General features: G+C 38.5%; 1 protein-coding gene across 1 annotated transcript; it reads right to left on the bottom strand.

Moving 5' to 3' along the window:
• Positions 1 to 4: 4 nt before the first annotated feature.
• Positions 5 to 12,018, bottom strand: LOC136415231 (uncharacterized). Its single transcript, XM_066399719.1, has 7 exons — positions 11,678 to 12,018; positions 3,055 to 3,236; positions 2,673 to 2,861; positions 2,372 to 2,617; positions 2,117 to 2,312; positions 1,661 to 1,813; positions 5 to 1,603 (listed from the first exon to the last, which is right to left on the bottom strand). The coding sequence occupies exons 2-7, from the start codon at positions 3,210 to 3,212 to the stop codon at positions 890 to 892; spliced, it is 1,656 nt and encodes a 551-aa protein (XP_066255816.1). The 5' UTR covers positions 3,213 to 3,236; positions 11,678 to 12,018; the 3' UTR covers positions 5 to 889.
• Positions 12,019 to 18,256: the final 6,238 nt, after the last annotated feature.

Consider the following 18,256-nt stretch of genomic DNA (forward strand, 5'->3'; position numbering starts at 1 on the left):
CATATTGACTAAACAAAAATGTTTATCGTATATTTCTTTAAGGATAATGAATGAAAATTAGACAAATTTTACCAGAAGGTAAAATAATTTCATAGGTACGTTACTAATCGAAGTGAAACTGATGCTACCTAAACCTTATACATTTATACCCTTGAAAGTGTACCCAGTGTCCCCTAAACCTAACTGAGCAATAGCAACGTGGTGGAGACACCTGATACAGTTTATTGTAGTTTTATTACACACATAAAATAGTGTCTGTTGAGTACGAGGGCAACAAACTCTATTCTCTTTAAGTGTCTGAAGTCTGACGAGTCTTACAATGTAAATAAGATTATATCAACTTAAATAATAATAATAGTAATAATAATAAGCAGTCGAATAAATATTTACAAAATGGCTTTTTGAGCAAACGAGGACAAAGTGAAGATAGGATAACTAAGGACTAAATACTACTACTTGTGCTATTGTTTTAACTCGAAATAATCTGTTTATAGTGACTTTGAATTCTCACTTTTTCCAATTTTCGTAAATATTTGAGCAATAACAGATTGTTATCAAATCTCTCCTCAATCACTTTGTGAAACCTGTGGAGCCTACCACGAATCTTATCTTGTAAATTAAATAAATAAGGCACCTCTTGTGCAAGGCTATATGGGTCACTAAACAAAGGCACTGGTCACGTTTTGGGTTAAATTGTTAACAAGTCATTACATATATCACAATTCAAAATTGGTTTAGTAGAGCCGACACATACCTATATTATGAGCGCTTAATCAACAGTAAAAATTATTCATGATCATAGCGACAGAAACCGTTGTTCTGCCTCTATGGCGCTCCAAGAGCTCTGTAAGGAACTAGATAACTCACGTAACTACTTGAAGATAACGCATTACCTTCGTCTTATACTATTATTTACAACCTCCGGCATAATATTGTTGTTAAAGAATCCCAGAGTCTTTAAAGTCGAACTCACTCTATGAATGAGCGGCTCCTTAAACTTCCAAATGGTCGTGTCCATCACTGAAGTTTTTCTGAACTCTTCACATGATTTCTTAAGGGTCTTTACACAGTCTGCCCTATAATGCTGCAACTGTGCATCCCCCGTTTCAATAGGGTAAGAGGTGCAGCCACTTCCAAGGCAGCTAAGGGGGAAGTGATTATGTAGCGTCAGCACTTTTTCAGTGTTGTGGAAGCATTTCACATACTGGCCCGGTTTGGTAAAATTCTTGGTCCGGTAGACATGCTGGAGCATGTGCATGTATTTTGGAATTTCCTTAAACCAACCATGATCGTGTATTAAATCGTCCAGGAAATACACATTTCGCACGTTGTATGAAGCTCGCTCTTCCTTGTTTATCTTGAAGGCTTTGGGCAGCACTTTATCCATTAGCTCTTTCCAAGAAGAACCTTCCAAGGGCATTATTACCTCGTCAATGTCCAGCAGAGCGATGTATTTGTACTTGTACATGTTCTTGTAGAAGCAGTCGTTGTAAGGTATGAGCTCGTTTTGTCGTTTGTGATTCGTCTTTTTCGATAAGAAGTAGTGTTGTAAAGCTGGAGCGTTAGGGAGGATTCCGGCGAGAGTAATCGGGGTTACTTGCACCTGAAAGGATGGATGTTTGTCACAGTTTAGCAACAACACCTGGTGATTTTCCTATACCTTTCCTTCCTTCTCGTAGTGGTCCAAAACCTTAGTGATGTTGGGATGGACTTGAAGCTGGTACATGAAGATTTTATCGGCGCCTAGGAGGTTGAGCAGTTCGATCCATTCTACCAGTCTGACGGACAAGTCCTCGTGAAGAAAGTCTAAGCCCTAGAAGTAAATTAAGTAAGTTCAGGTTTTTTAATACAAAAATATTTTTTAAAGATCACTGAGTTTCAGATTTAATTAGAACCAACAAAAAATTATGTCCATTTTTGATTGAGAGCTGGGACGTACATATTTCTTGATATTTTGGTGAGAAAAATCTTTCTGGTAGATATTAGACAATACATTGACAATATTCTCGATAGTACATGCTACTTTCAGTGATATTATTATGTGGGCTGGACAAGCATTTTTGACGAAACAAAAATAATCATCTTTCTAAACCTCTTATGATTCAAAGCAACTTACCTTGACGCATACGGCGAAATTCTTCTTTTCACGGGGCGCATCGTAGATCACTTTTAAATTATTAGTAGCATTATCACAAGGTTTTTCGACTAGAGAAATCGACTGTGGCACTTTTGTGTTGTAGGCCTGCGGCAGCACGCAGGCCAACAAATAGGGCTGGAATATGCCCTGCTTGTAATTGCCCCATTTCTTATACCTAAAATCAGAAACCAACTCAATCACGCCCCAATCTTTCCTGCTTTGGCGGTTTCTTACCAAATATATTTATACTCGAAACTCTTGGCTATCACAGGCTCCTTTTTACCGTCAAACCAGAACTGACAGTGAGTTATCACAGTAGGCTCGATGCGATCAATCATGCCCAAAACCCTGACCGTGGGCCCCAAACGGTTATTTTTCCTTTTATCCAAATACGCGCCGAACAGGTGGAAAGTACCATTCGAGGTGTGCAAAGTTTGCCAGTAGTTGTTGTTGAATTCGATTTCCAAGATACTCGGAAACCTGTTAGATCGGTCATGAGTAAGCAAAAGTTGCGGAGAATGGGCAAAAAAGTTACTTGGCACAAGAATTGTTTACGCCCATCGGAAGGTTTTTGTGCTGGCTCCAGTACATTATCGGTAAATTGGGCAACCTCTCCTGGATGTCCTTGATGAGGCTCTCCTCGGTCAGGGACGGACTTTTGTCTATTGAGGGTTCTGCGTCTGTGGCTTCTGTGGTTGAATCATGCCGCGTTAGAGTATCCAACCTGGGAAAAACGAGATTATTTTACAATCGCCATTTTGAGCAGAAATTATTTCGGATTTGTTTTACTTAGAAAAATCACATTTAGCAACACTGACTTGCATTTTGACAAGTGGAACAATAAAAAAATATAGCATCGCAATGTTGCCGAACTGTCTTTATTCTGTTCGCAGTATTATTAGTAAAACGAACCACACCTTTTTTGAAGTAAATATCTGCTGTTCATATGCGGCATTGGAACGTCCAGCTTAATGGACCGGAACTGCAACGCCGTGTAAACGACGAGGGCCCATATCACTCCCAAAGTGATCACTTTGGTGATGAACCTCCCGCCTCCGCTACCCTTCACGATCATCTTGGAGGCGGGACTCAGGGGAGTCTGAAATAGCAAAATTGCTTCTTGTTATTACTTGCGTGCAACATTGAGCTAATGAAAAAATATGGCTTAATATGTCAGTTTAATCACGCTCCAATCTGTTTATGGTCTAGATTAACGCAAAAGGATAAAATATACATAAAAGATAAACAACATTTGATATTAACAATAATAATTATTGTTATGCAAGAATTGGTAACGTGCTGCTGCTAAGAAAGGTCAATCGCCTTATCCTAATGGCCGATCTTTTAATCTGACGGTTAGTAAATCTGGGGCTGCAGGTCAAAGTTGTAAAAGATTTTTTTATCGCTGTTTTACCTGCTTAATCCGTCAGTGATTATTGAGATTTTATTCCTATTTATTAGGTAACGTTAGCAACGCTGATAATTGTTTGACAAATTTGGAAACAAAGAAGGATCATGGCGTTGCCAGATATCTAAATTGAGTAATCCATTTTAATAATTCAGATAAGTTCTTGAAACGCTCCTGATATCACAATACATTTTACACACAATAGTCATCTAATATCATGACAAATTTTATAATCGAAAGATTAAAGGACAAGTTATGTCATGCAAGATATTGAAACATGAGTTCCATCGTCTGCGGAATGTCGCGGATATTGTCACAAACATCTCGTGATTATTCTCCTAATTTTAGAGACCGAAACGTTTACCGGGAAACTAAATAAGAGAGCAACCGCAGTTCAATCTTTTGGCTAATGGCACAGCGGAGCACGCAGATAGTCCACCAACGTTGATTTTAGGAAACATTTGACAGAACTGTCAACTGACAGTAGAAGAACAGTTGCTAGTATTCTTTCGACCTTCTACTGTGATTACCGTCAATCCGGACTTCGCACTCTATGCATGGAAGTTCAACGTTTTATTACACATTAAAGTTCAGCATCAGTTCCGTCCACTTAATAAGCATCGACCTTAATAGATGCACCCAAGATTATGCATGGAAATTAAATTAGTAGTATCGGCAGTACCGGCGCCTGATCTCGGTTCAAATTTGCCTGTAGCACCCGCAGACCTATTCGTTAATAATACGTCTTTTGATTCTTAAATTCTAGATCCAATTCCCATGGGATTTTTAGATCAAGCTTACCAATGTGAACCGTTTAATTGGGTCGATCGCTGCAAAAGCTAACGGTACCAAGCTGCTTCTACAAGTGAGATATTTGCGATACGCCTTCAGGTTTTTCATCTTCTAATCTGCATTGCAGATATCTCTAATAAGTGCCGCTTTTTTTCTGTAAAGAATGTGGGCATTTAGCCTGAACAATATTTTGAGTAATCTGTCGAACCCTCTTTGCATGCACCAGATAAAAAAAAATTTCTCAGCCAATCTGATTATTTGTGAGTGAGTATGGCAACGTCGATTGTTTCATTTGACAGCTTTCAAACAGCAGGTTAAAACAAAAGTTTATCTATGTTGCCAAATTGACTTGCAGGAGGAAATCCATTACTCCTGATGGGCATTGCTGTTAGCTTCTTGGAATTGGAAGGATAAAAGCCTATTTGGCAATGTCGGGTAGGACCTGACAGATGAGAGTGATTAATAGAAACAAAACTGCAGAATCATGTTAAGTCGGTCTCTCTAACAGTCATTAAGCCGGTTTCTTCAACAGTGGTTAATTAATTAAAATTCCGTTTGGCTCGATAGGTAGTTTCGCAACACTTTAAAAAGACTTGACAGGAGACGCAGCCTGTTAAAACAAAAACGTAGCGCTCTGTTGCCAGATTGAGCAGTTTTTCCAGTAGTTTGTAGCCATGCACAAATGTGAAATGAGTCGTGGAATGACGATTCCCTTCCACCGTACAACAAAAATGATTTAATCAATAGCTCGAGGCAGCGCATTTTTTCCAACAATGGATTATCACTTCTCGATTTATTAATGTTATCATGCATTTGTTCGCAATACAAATTAGTCATGCTTTATCTGCGTAGCAAGCTCCTCGTATTGTTCCTTACTGGAAGCCTTAATCCCAATTTACATCACAGACTTTGACTTTTATTATCTGCAATTTCTCTAGTGATTTTCATCACAAGGGAGAAAAACCGGTTTATGGACTGAACTAGTATTACGAGCGTCTATGCATAATTCATTATTGACCTTATAGGAGTAATAAAAGCACTCTACGACTTTACACCCACCTGTAATGTGGTATGTATTCTAATAAAATTATTTTTGGTCGTATTCGGTAATATCTGAATGGAGCGATTCAATTATTATGCTTCGGTGGGCGAAACTTTATTTAAAGGCCACAAGCACATTTGCTTTATGACGTTATTGACAGGTAATGTTCATGAAGCCGGAAATTATAATGCAAAAAAATGAGCCAAAAACGTTTTCGAATAAAAATTGTGTCACCTTTGATGTCATCTGCTGCTAACTGATTTGAAAGTATTTCCTTTAGATATCAAATTACCCATTATAAATACATTAAGAAACATTTAACTACATAGAAAGTAAAGTAGAAAACAGGGAATTCAGGCATTCACGTCAATATGGCAATGCCGCGTTCGATATTTGTTCAGACCAATAAACAAACTGGCCAATCCTGCGAGACCAAAATCGCATATGAAATCCAATGTTGCCAAATTAGGATCTATTTATTGCAGGACGCCAAAAAGCGTCTCCACTGAAATCAAAATGATCAACCGCAATGGCTATCCAGAAAATGTCCTTAAATGTGTGTAGGCGAACCCTGGCCTAACTTGTAGGGGCAGCACTACTAGACGTCCCCATAGCATTAGACAGAGTTTTACAAGACGAACAACGATTTAGACGATTTGTGCAGGAGTCGCAATTTTCCTCGTTAAACTCATGGGAACACATTAGTCTTAAGGATCAAACTGGAAAATCAAAACTCAACCTACAGGCAAATGGAAATAGGAGTGGTGTAAAAAGCAGCGCAGCCACCGTTTTTATACTATATATTTATGAGACAGTGTATGCGGATGGTACACCGGTGCCATCAAGATCTCCAAATGAAAGGTGGCACCTCCAGGAAATTTGTGCTCCAAATAGGAAATTGTTCTAAACGCCACCAGAATCCAGACATTCATTTTTAAATGTAGAAGGAACCTTGGATAGAAGGTCAAGTGGTACTCAGGGGCGAGGAAGTGCAGTGGAGTGTCATAGTTACCTATTTAAGAGGGGACATATGCCTTTCAATAGTAGACAAAGGAAGGAAATGTTTGAGATATTATCGTATCACAATAGACAATGACTTTTTGTTCTTGGAGCTCTCCTCCACATCTAACTTGGGCATCGCCATTTCTAGATAATTTTATACCAATATGTATTTATACACGTGCTTTTTTCATGCCAAATTACATTTATTGCTCCAAAATTAATCTATGTTTCTCATATCATCTTACATATGATTACCTGTCGTCTACACTTTTGTGTTAATCCCTAACGTGAAAATGTATGCTGCTGCAGCCGATCCATGTTGACGTGTTTTAGAAAATTTTAATCCTATTTTTTAAATCTAATTAGCTTCTTGGCTTCACTACTTTCTGGTACTTTGTGTGTGGTTATCTCGTTTCGGTTTCGCATTTTTAGAAAATTTTGAGTAGAACGTATGGAGAATATTTGCCCGCTTTTTTTAAATTTATTTATTTTATTTGGGAAGTGGGCGTAATGCTTTAGATTTTAGTAGGAGTTGTCGTTTCAGTGGAATTGCACAATATGCTCAGTTAAAACCAACTAAGAATAACATTTGTGCCTTATTAAGGGCTCAGACACATGCCTTTCTTGACATTTTGGAGACAACTTTTCACTAGGAGAAAAAAAGTAGAAAAAACTGAAGTAAACGGTAAACTAAAACGTATGCGAAGTGAATATTTAATTTATGTGAAATTCTCCCAAATTCTTCCTCTTACACTTTGAAGAAAGACGGCCTTTTGGGTATATTGAGTGTATTATATAATACAGTGATGATAATATCCCTGACAACACATGTTATCTTTGGTGGTTTTATTATGCGGGCAGGACAAAAGCAAGACAAACCTCTCTTCGTAACATTTCTCCAATTAGCAATAATTGAAAACTCAAGCTTATCTCCGCTTAGTGCAACCTTCCAGCGAAAGGTTAAGAGACAATTAAAACGTTCCATTTGGCTGAAAGTGGCCATATCTTGGAGTGTACTTCATTGAAATAGCCAATGGACATAATACGCCTTTTTTCTATTCATACTCACTTAGCAACATGAAAGTAAAAGTTCTCGACCCGGCATTCTATTTCTGTATTACGACTGATAAATTTATTCACTACTTAGATTACAAGTACAACTAGCAAAGTGGTCTCAGTAATTAGTTGACCCGGTCTAAGACTGGGTAAATATTCAATATTTGCTAAGCTACTTAAAGGTTTTATCAGTGTACCATTTGGCGTTTGTGTCGTTTTTATTTTACTCGAAAAAAAAAACTTCACATTTTCTCCTCGATTTTTCTCATTACTTAACATTTACTTAGATAATTTATTGTTATTGTAGTTTTAACAATTTTCTTATCAAACATGTGGACGTTTGAGTAGAAAATTGTTTCTTAGAATGGGAATTGGAAATAACGTGGAAACGGAGAAATTGATCATAGAAATGCTAATTCATGTGTGAAAGAAAGCTTGCTGCCCAAGGGTTTTAAATATCAATATACCACTATTGATGATTGGCAGCATCTCAGCATTGTTTCTTAGCTAATTAACTTGTGAAATCCACCATTTCTTGAAGTTTACTAGCGTGCGAGATTGGGGGGTTAAAAATATAGGGTGAATTTTAAATAGGGGGTTTCCTTGTAACACAATATAGGCCTTAAAAAATTAAGCAAAATCTTTACGTAATATTATTTCTAAATCTTAAAAACAACCGAAATATGTGCGTTTATAAAAAAGTATAAGGCTTTTTAAATAACCAATTTTCTAACAGGTGGAACGGTCGCAAAAGTGAGTGACAATTTATATAAATGAAACCAATGACGACATTTCGAATACATTTGTAGAGCCAGTCTCAAAGCGAATAATAAAGGTTTTTCATTTATTGAAACTTTCATACGCGAACATTTCGGTTGTTCTTGAGATTTCGAGAAAACATTAAATAAAGATTTTGCTTAGTCTTTTTTAGATCCATGTCATGTTAAAAGGAGACCTCTACTTAAGATTCCCCCTGAACTTCAACTCTTCTTGCAAGTCCCTCAAAACGGGCATTTTCGCGCTATCAAAGGAGACTCCCTGCGCCGGTGTTTTCTAGCCGATTAAGATGCAAATTTTGCTATTTTTATAAATCACGTTCGCAGAACGGCTCACTTACAAATTCCTAATAGAAAAAACCCATTTAGGTTGTTACGATTTTATGACTTTTTTTGCTTGGTGGACGACTTTCGGGCCATCAAATGCGCTCCCCTATCCGTCTGTTTGTTAGCAGATTAAATAGCAATTCGTGGTATTTAGATATAATGCCCGGAAGATTGCTTTTCCACAAATTCATTGATGTAGATTGCATTTGTGAGCTTGCCATATTTTAAATATTTCTCTCCTAGTCTTATTCAAATGAGCGTCTTCCGACAGCTAATGGAGTGCACCCGGCGCCTCTGTTTCTCAATTGATCAAAGGAAATTTGTTGTATTTTTGCACGATACTTAGAGGATCGTTTGAACTGTTAAGAATTGCCAGAAACCATGACACCAACGCGACATTTACCTAAATCGCCAAAAGCAACAAAATTTAGCTTTAAATAAAGACTTTAGTCCCGCTTGTGTACACTCAGCTTAAGCTCTACCTGAGCAGATGGTGCGACTATACCGGGTGTAACATAAGTGATGACTTTAATTTTAAGGAGTGATTCCTTGTCATATTTTAAGCAAAAATGTTCATATAAACATATGTCCTAACGTGCATCACTTTCGAGATACAGGGTGTTAAAGTTGAAAAAATAAATTGCGTTTTCTTTAATAGTTTTCGACTGCTTCGAAATAATTTCATGAAATTTCGTATACAGGGGTTTATTGGGATAAAAAATTCAAATTTATAGTCGATTTAGCTGTATTTTCTAGAGGGCGCCACCAGCAACGATTTCGACCCCCTGAAATCGTTGCAACTTTTTTGTGCTACCCTGTGTGCCATTTTGGAATAGAAAAATCGATTCTCTCATCTTTTCTGCTTAAAAAAGGTACACTTTATTGAAGTCGCTACGAGCAACGATTTATGAGAAAAATGCATTTAAAGTTGATGATGCATGCACATTTTCGGAGGGTCAAAATAGCTTTATTTAAATCAAATGCTCAAAATGAGAACCGCGACTGTTAATACAAGCATCTAGTCTTCTTCTCATCGACTCATCAGTCGAAAACTATTAAAGAAAACGCAATTTATTTTTTCAACTTTAACACCCTGTATCTCGAAAGTGATGCACGTTAGGACATATGTTTATATGAACATTTTTGCTTAAAATATGACAAGGAATCACTCCTTAAAATTAAAGTCATCACTTATGTTACACCCGGTATATTGCTCAATTTCTGAAGGATATTGAAAATCGGCAACGTCGCGCGTTGCTTTTGTTTCAAAAACGAAGCGATTGTTTGTCAAAACCTTAACAAAATAAACGTTAATAGGACCCATTTAATGCGCCACACTGTTGCCGCGATTCCTTTTTTTTCTCCTCATTTTTCCGTGTAGAGTTGACCTAATCTCCTGAACTATACTACGAATTAGTCCTCCCTATATTTCGCTCGCAAGCTCATAATTTATAGATTCTTTGGCAGCCTTCATTCAACGTGAATCTCAAAGCCTATAGAAAGTGGCGAATGCCTTGTAGGCGTGACAGCTATTGGAAAACAAGCATAAATTTCTATTTCTGTGTGGACGTATAAATAAAATCGCGATTGGTAATCTTTTACGCAGAATCAGGTATGTGCGGAATGGTGAAAATGGTCAAGGAAAGGCGAAATTACGGATTTTAACGTGGCCGTGTGAATAAATTTTAACGAGGCGCGACAGAATCTGGTTGATCTTGAACGAAACCGGACAGTTGCAGTGCAAAAAAAATCGAGCATTTACTGAGTAGCAATTTACGCAACTGATGAAGATGCGAGTTTTTGTAGGTCAAACATCGAATTTCAACGAGTTTAGAAGAAAAACTCCTGAAGAGCGCTTTCGCGCACATCTTCCGTTCATTGATGAGCGCCTCTTTAATCGAAACGTGATTACGGAGTTTTATTATTACGAAGAAATTACAGAAGATGCCTTATCAAAATTACTCTTTTCCGGGGAGTTTTGATTTCGTCACAGCACTGAATTGATCACGCTGCCAGCTGATGACAGTTGGTGGTGATAGGGATTGAGTTACTGAGCTACCGCGGGAGGAACCGAGGAGGGAACATAAAAAGAGCAATTTTATTCAAATCGAACTACGTAGTCTTTTCTACATTTAGTTATTCCTTCGAGAGGTTACTCAGTCCATAGTTCGCAATATATTTGAACAGATGATAGGCAGAACGGAACCGATGTATCGTCTGAATATCTACAGAGCGATCTCCCCATTTAGCCCATGAGAGAATCGAGTCACATAAATTCAAAATGAAGCACTTCGTTGAAATGTATAGATTTTCCAATTGTAAAGGTTAGAAAAGGTCCTCATCTTTGCCTGCTTGAGCTGAGAAGGAACGTTGAGCTTGGAAAGGAAACTGAGCTTAGGAGAGACGCTGAGTTTCAAAGGGAAACAGCTTGGAAGCTATAAAATTATTTTTTTATCTGATTCTTCGTCCACCCTACAACATTTTCCGAGTAATCGAAGCTATTTATCGTGCCTTCTTGGAAATCGGTAGTTACCTTATGGAATCGGTGGATAATAATATTGTTAACCTAGTGGCTTGTGGTGTTACTTGTAACTGTTATTATCAGCGCTTCTAATCGCTCGCATGAGAATTAATGCAGCTGCGACATACATAATGCGGCGAATAATCTGTAAAGTTTCCATGGTCAAGTTCCAATGGACAGATATCCGTTTCTGCGTATTCGTATGATAAGTGATGTTCTTAACGAACATTACCACGCATAGGATGCGGGCCTTCCAAGGGAACCATGGAACCGACTGTCTGAAGGAAGGTGCCCCATCGACCTTTGAAGCGAAAATTTCGGCAGATGTGCCGTTACCAGGTAGTAGTAGGTGTATCAGGTAGTTCGCTGGTACCATTTTTTTTTAACACAGGCCTGAATTATCCAGCTTCATATCGCTGTTGCACAGCCACAAACGTAATTTGTTTGTACGTGTTGTTTATGGTGTTTTGGCTCTGAACTATTGACACGAAGCTGGATAATCCTTTACTGAGAAATAACTAAATATACTTTGAAAATTTATTTATCTAATTCTGAATTGATATAATATTTACATTGCCACCCCCCTAAATCTCCTTTGACAGAAATCTCTACTCACTTCCAATACCGAACGTAATCCGAATTCTTCTACCGCACCAGAAATCACCCACCCGGCCCAGCTGCCCAACGAAAAACCATAACAAGAAGTATTAATATATCACATTATCACCAGGGCACCACATTGATCCACCATCACCAAGACCAGACCAACGGACGGACCTTGAACCAGACGGCTATTGTTCAACTACCAACGACAGTCCATTCAAAAAGCCTTTTCAAATTGAAACCGGACAAACTACCACACACGGAGATATAAATACCCGGACCGACGCCACTGGACTCCGTTAGCGTTCGCGTTCTCGTCGACTGCTCAGACCAGACTGACTTCGCACTTGAACCAACAACTGAACACACTCCACATGGTTTTGAATGTCTACACAGTGAGTTAAAGCTAGGGGAAGGAAGGACAAATTACCGATTTTTTTTAATTAGAAAAGGAAGTTTTGGAGAATCAGTTTTTCTCATGTCGGTTATTTTTTGTTGAGACTGCCATCTAGTGGCGGGCAAGTTGAGAAGGGCAGAGCCCGTTGAAAAGCAGCTCTTCTTGAGAGGTCATCAGGAACAGTTCGCGCTCCCTTCCCCCTAATAAAGGCCATTAGGGGCGGTAAGGGGGCTAATACACAGCAAATTTATGTGAGCCCGGACATATTTATAATACTCAATATGTAGTATGTCACTGGCGTATCACAACTCTTTGGGACCCAACAATTTTCCAAAATTGTGAGAGATTCAATATGCGTAACACTCAGTGGCTTACTGAATTTTGTGCAACGATGAGTTTTCATCGGTGTTTTTACCTTTTTAACTTATTTTGGAACAAATCCGATTTTTTTACATAAACTTTCTACCCCCCTCCCCTCTCCCCATCCTCAAAAGCACTTCTGCTTAAAACTCGCGACGGCCGTTTGATGGTATGTATTTTATTTTAAAGGGGGCTCACCCTTAACCCTTTCGTCTTGAGCTGTCAGACACTTCAAGTTTTTATCAACTAAATATATCAAAAAACAAGTAAATCTTTCGTTTGATTCATTTCAAAAATCGATTTGTTTGAGGGTGCCCTACATGCACTTGTTCTGTGTTCATTGTATCGCTAATTACACTGTATTTAAATGGACCAGAGATGTACCATTTTTCTTGCGTCATTAGGTATATGAATAATCCTTGACTTAGAAACAACCGTTTTTACCTTCCTAAATAGTCACTTCCGACCACTGCCCAAGTCCAAGTTGATTCAAACTTGAACAAAATCCATCACACACCATAAAGGCGAACTGTATACGTACTGTATTCCGCAGAGGTCCCTGCTCTCTTTTTACGCCAACCAATCAGAGAGAGACGAAACGTGACTTGGAGCGGAAAAAAGAGACGTCGCTTATGCTTCGCAGAAGATGGTCTTTGGAGACCTGAAGAAAGAGGTAAAGGCGCCAACCTTAGCAAGGTCACGTGAAGAAAAGGTTGCTGACGTGCGCAGTCGTGGCTTGGTTGCGTTTTCGGGAATCTTGTAATCTTATCAGGTTACGGCTTGGTTGCAGTTTTGATTCAGTGGTTGGATTTCTCGGTAGCTGAGATGTTGCGAGATTAGATAATTATTCACTGTAATATTGCTCAAAAATTACTGCATATCTCAAGATTAAGCCATTGACTCCTTAGCCCGAAACAATTGTAAAATATAGGGTTTTATATTATATATGACTAAATCTATGTGCAAATACACTAAAGATTCCACTAAATCACACATCTGAGAGAAATAAGAAAAATACTCCGATGCAATGAGGGATTCCTCATGCGAATTTGCTCTTTGGGAAGATTATTTGGCATTCTGCCTGGACTTATGCGAAAAACTTCCAAAGAATTCCCCAAAAGTTGCAATACAAAAAGATTTATTTTAACCTAAAAGGTTTTGATAACAGTGGCAACTGTGCAGCAGGCTCTAGCTGGGACGCGACTCACGTTTAAGCGAATGACGATACGCGATAGTTGACACGACTACGGTGCGGCGTTGCCGATGCTACTTAATTTAAAGAAATTTGTCTGATTTTAATGATAATTTTTTTAATAATGATTTCTTTATTTTATTATCTGATTTTTCTCAGGGCAACTTTAGGAGACTGATTAAATTATCAACTTGAGCACTTTTCATAGCTCATATATCCAACATGATTAATTAAAAAATATGATAACGGATTTTAATCATGTAATCAAATAAGTTAATAACAACGTGTGCGTTAGTGCATTGAGAATAACAAATCAGTCTCCTTTTACGGTAGCAATGGCTATGTTCAAGGGCAAACGTAATAAACGCAATTACGTGTACTCGCCTAATTAATCCTCCCGTAATTCGTTTGAAGTGTGCACTATACATTTCAATGAGCGATATCCAGGAAGCGGCTTAATAACAGGTACTCGATAGCTCAATATTAGTGCAAATTTGATCTATGCATGAACACGGGTTTTCCACCAATTTTTGTCATATTTAATGATATGTGATCTTTTACGTGAGGACAGATGGTAATCATCAATCATTAGAAAGTCCTGGGAGGTAATTTTGTTTATTAAAAAATGAGTAGACGAGATTGAAATATGAAATTACCATTCAAAACTTAGGTGCAAGAGGCGACCTTCCCCCTAGCCTGGAGATTTGGGCAGTAAGTCTAGCAACAGGCTAGAAGGAGGGCTAGAAAGGAGTCAATCAAAAAGTAATATTATATATTTTGTTGCCTAAATGAAAATCTTCGAGACACCTGACTGGGTTCCAATGGCAAACAATGTGTCAAGGCAGCCTTAAAACCTAGCAAAAAATATGGCAATGTGGCAACACTTCCTTGCATTCCAGGTTGAACTTTACACAAAATGCGACCTCGGAAAGGCAGGACTGCCAGGTTCCAGATTTTCATATAAATGTATCGAAATGTGTATGAGATTTTCAGCTGCAATCTAAGATAATTTTATTAGAAATTTAATGTGATGGTTGCGCAAAAACTCTGACAGCGAAGACAAATTTCGGTATCAAACGTATGTTATTTGAATTCCTCTTACTCAACGAACCATAATCCGCCAAGCAGAACGAAATCCGATATTCCGTAACCGATTGAAAGTGATCATCAGTTCCTCGACTGATGATCACATTAATGACATACAATTTTCATTATGAAATACGGGTCAAACATGCTGAGCAATTTTTCAAGCAAAAAGAAACACCCATGTTGTGTCCTGTTTGCTCCCACTCCCTCTTAAATGACCATCGCGTATGAAATATGGAGTAATAATAGCAATTTTCTTCTATTGTCTTTGAACAATTGAATTTCTTCGGGTGATGGATTCTAGTGAAAGATGGAGTTCCACGTGGGCGATGGTTTTCAAGAAGAGAATGCCGGATTTACATGCCGCAACTTTCTATAGAGGGAATTAGTGTGCGATGGATTGAAAATGGCTTCATTGAATTGCTTGTTAATATCTATATTGTTGAGGAAGGCGGAAATGGTTCGCTCAAGATCCTTCTTAAATCTGACTTTCAGCGATGATCCATTGGCGTAGGAATGGCCTCTTCTTAAAGGTTCGAGTTCGTTTTTCAATTTATAAAATATTTCAACGTGATTTATTTCCCCTCAGCACGCCATTAGTTTCAAGGAGGGCGAATTTAAGAATTCTCCCATTCAAGTTGGCCCTTTAACAAGCTTTTCAGCTAAAAAATATTGGCGTAGGATGTTCCTAGTAAAGGTGCGACATCAAAAACCAAGTGAATCTACCTCGGTAGTACTTCTTTGAACGCGGTTCCCAATAGGCAAGTTTTCTGAACAAAACCTTATATTTACAAATTTGTAACTGAAAAGTCCAGGGCGTATGTGCTGGCTTCAAAAGAAGAGTGATGCAGCATAATTTGACTAAAAAAATCAGTGGAAGTAGCTTCTGAAGACATTTACAGTATTTCTATGAAGCAGTTTGTTAGAAGAATGTAAATTTGTTGTTTTATGTATAGAAAATCAGAATCGTACTCGACCTAGATAAAAGAAGGTTAATTTAGTATAATTATGGTTAATTTAAAAACTTATGTAGCCACCGCCACATGCAAATAAGTAAAAGCATTTTTTCAATAGAAAAAACTATCGATAGTGAAAAATTCGTATAAACTGATCAAGCAGTGCAGTTTCCTCTGCAAAACTGAAAATTGCAGTTAAGTCAAAGGAGTACGTGAGAGGGCCTTAAAAAGATACGTATAAATGGACTAATTTTTAAAAAACAACTGATCGCCCTCGGAGGAAAACTGCAGCATTTTCTCCAACGCGGTTTACAAACACAAATTCCCTGTATAAAGTCTAAAATTTGCAGATTTAAGTCTGAAAAAGCAGAACTGGACCAGGTCGGATCGGGAGAGAAAAAGCACGATTTAGAATAAGCTGACTATTTAAAAGCAGCTATTATCGCCCTCGGAGACAAGGTGTGGTCAACAGGCATCCCTTTGATTGCAGGTCCTGAACACTAGATTTTGTCAATGAAATAATTCAAATCCGAAAATTTAGGGCCTTATTATACTAGAGAGGGTTGTCACAAACCTCAAATTTTGTACAAGTCGACCATTTAAAAGCAGTTTAGCTGGAGGTAAGTCGTGGTGTTCGATGCTTGGAAACTGCATTAAGAGACAAATATGAGCAACATCCGACTTTTTTGTCCCCATATCTACTTTTAAATAGCAAAAATTTCCTAGTTACGAAGAGCGCCCGAAATCACCGCCCTAATGACCATCGCACCCTAACTGGGCCTTTCAGCTCCGATAACCACAAAGCCTTCCAGCCAACCTCTAATCCATAAATCATGGAGACAAACTGGACTGAGCTTGAGGCCACTTATTAGCCACCACAGAGTGTCGTGGGGTTCGAAGCACCAGGCAGCGCTTTGCTATAGACAGCACTGACAAAGAGCGGGAACCCACCCGACGCTTTATGTAAATTAATATGTTACACCAAGTGTTCGGCTTATTAAGCGTCTGTTGCAATTTATTTGCAGCAGCCCCCAAACCGAAGCAGATCGCCGTTTCACAAGTGAAGTTTCGTTAATCTTCAGTGAGGGATTGGTTAGGTAATGCTTACTAACAAACCGCTGCATCTAAACATGACCCACTTTTGTCATCCTGCAATTTCAGATGAAGAGGTTTTTAATTGAACATTGAGCGTCGAATGATGGATGTGGCAGCAGTAGAATGGCGCTAATTTCGACACTTCATCGTGGTTTATTAACCATCAGACCATCCTCCGTGCAAATGTCAGCGTATGCCTGATGCAAGGTCTTGGGCTACTTTCAAATCCGACGCCTCTTTCCTATTCCTACGTGTTTCTTTGCGTTTTTAAAAGAAATGGCTCAAACCCGAATTGCCCAAGCAATTAATTCCCCAGTGGCACTTTTCGTTCTTTACCGATTTGCGTTCAATCTTCGTCTTCGGTTTCTCCTAAGCCGGGTGAAATAGACCGAGATGGATAGGCGAGCATATGTTGCCCTTGATTTGCTTTCACGAGGAATTTCATCGGAATTATCTAGAAAATTGACTTTGTGATAAAGCGGGATTTGCTGATTGAAGTGTTGGCGGCCACGGTCCACTACCTTTCCCTACCACCTCTCCACCACGACCAATTGAAAGACCAAGTCGAAGCAAATTTGGTCAGGGCCTTTAAGGCGGATTAGTGATTTATTCTGTTTGTGTGAGTACGACCTTAATGAAGAGGCCAGCAGGAACCGTCAGTAGAACCTAAAAAAATTGCCACCATTTTTATACAGCGCGATCGCTACCTTTGCAGAAGTGTAAAGTTTTTAGGTGGCGTTCACCTTGTATAATCAAAGACTTTCCCGTATACAAAACCTTTTTTTAGGTCTTAGGTTGAACGTTACTCTCAATCGAAACCAAACGAGAACAGAGAAAAGTTGATAGCTACTTCCGGTGCAACCGGAATTGGCGCCATCTTGAAGATGTTTCAGTGGCGCCCCAGGGGCTTCAACATCTTGTCAAATTTTCCGAGATTTTCAACGTTTCAATTGTGTCAGAATCGATGGATGCGGTTCTGAGAGGATTTATTGCGGTAATTTTTTTACATATACAAGGTGGTCCAAAAATATTCACTTTTAGAGTGAATAACATTTTATAAAAACTATTAAGAAAATTAGAAATAATAGATAAACAGTGCAATAATGATGAATAGTAAAGAAGTAGAATGACACAAAAATAAAAATAATACAAATTGGTGCCTGGTGGCCACCACAATTTTCTTATGTAAATCGAGAATCATTTTTCGGGTATTTAACATGCAATAAACCTTCCTTAATGACGTGTTTAAGCCTATTCAAAGAAAACTCTATCGATTCCCCATTTATGACACAGCAAAACTCTAAGTCATTAGGTATCCACGTTACTGCTATTATGCCGAAACTACTTCCCCCTTTTTGGCACAGGATGTGGTTTATGAATTTGAATAAGCCGTGGTGAATTTATTGATTCATGGCCCTTTTTGTGTGTATCGCCTATGAGGATGAACACCATTTTTCATCGTCGGATTGGCAACGTTCAGGGGTTGTTGTATTTCCGGTAGATTGC

Source organism: Euwallacea similis, chromosome 19 (genome assembly GCF_039881205.1).
Source record: "Euwallacea similis isolate ESF13 chromosome 19, ESF131.1, whole genome shotgun sequence".
NCBI lineage: Eukaryota > Metazoa > Arthropoda > Insecta > Coleoptera > Curculionidae > Euwallacea > Euwallacea similis.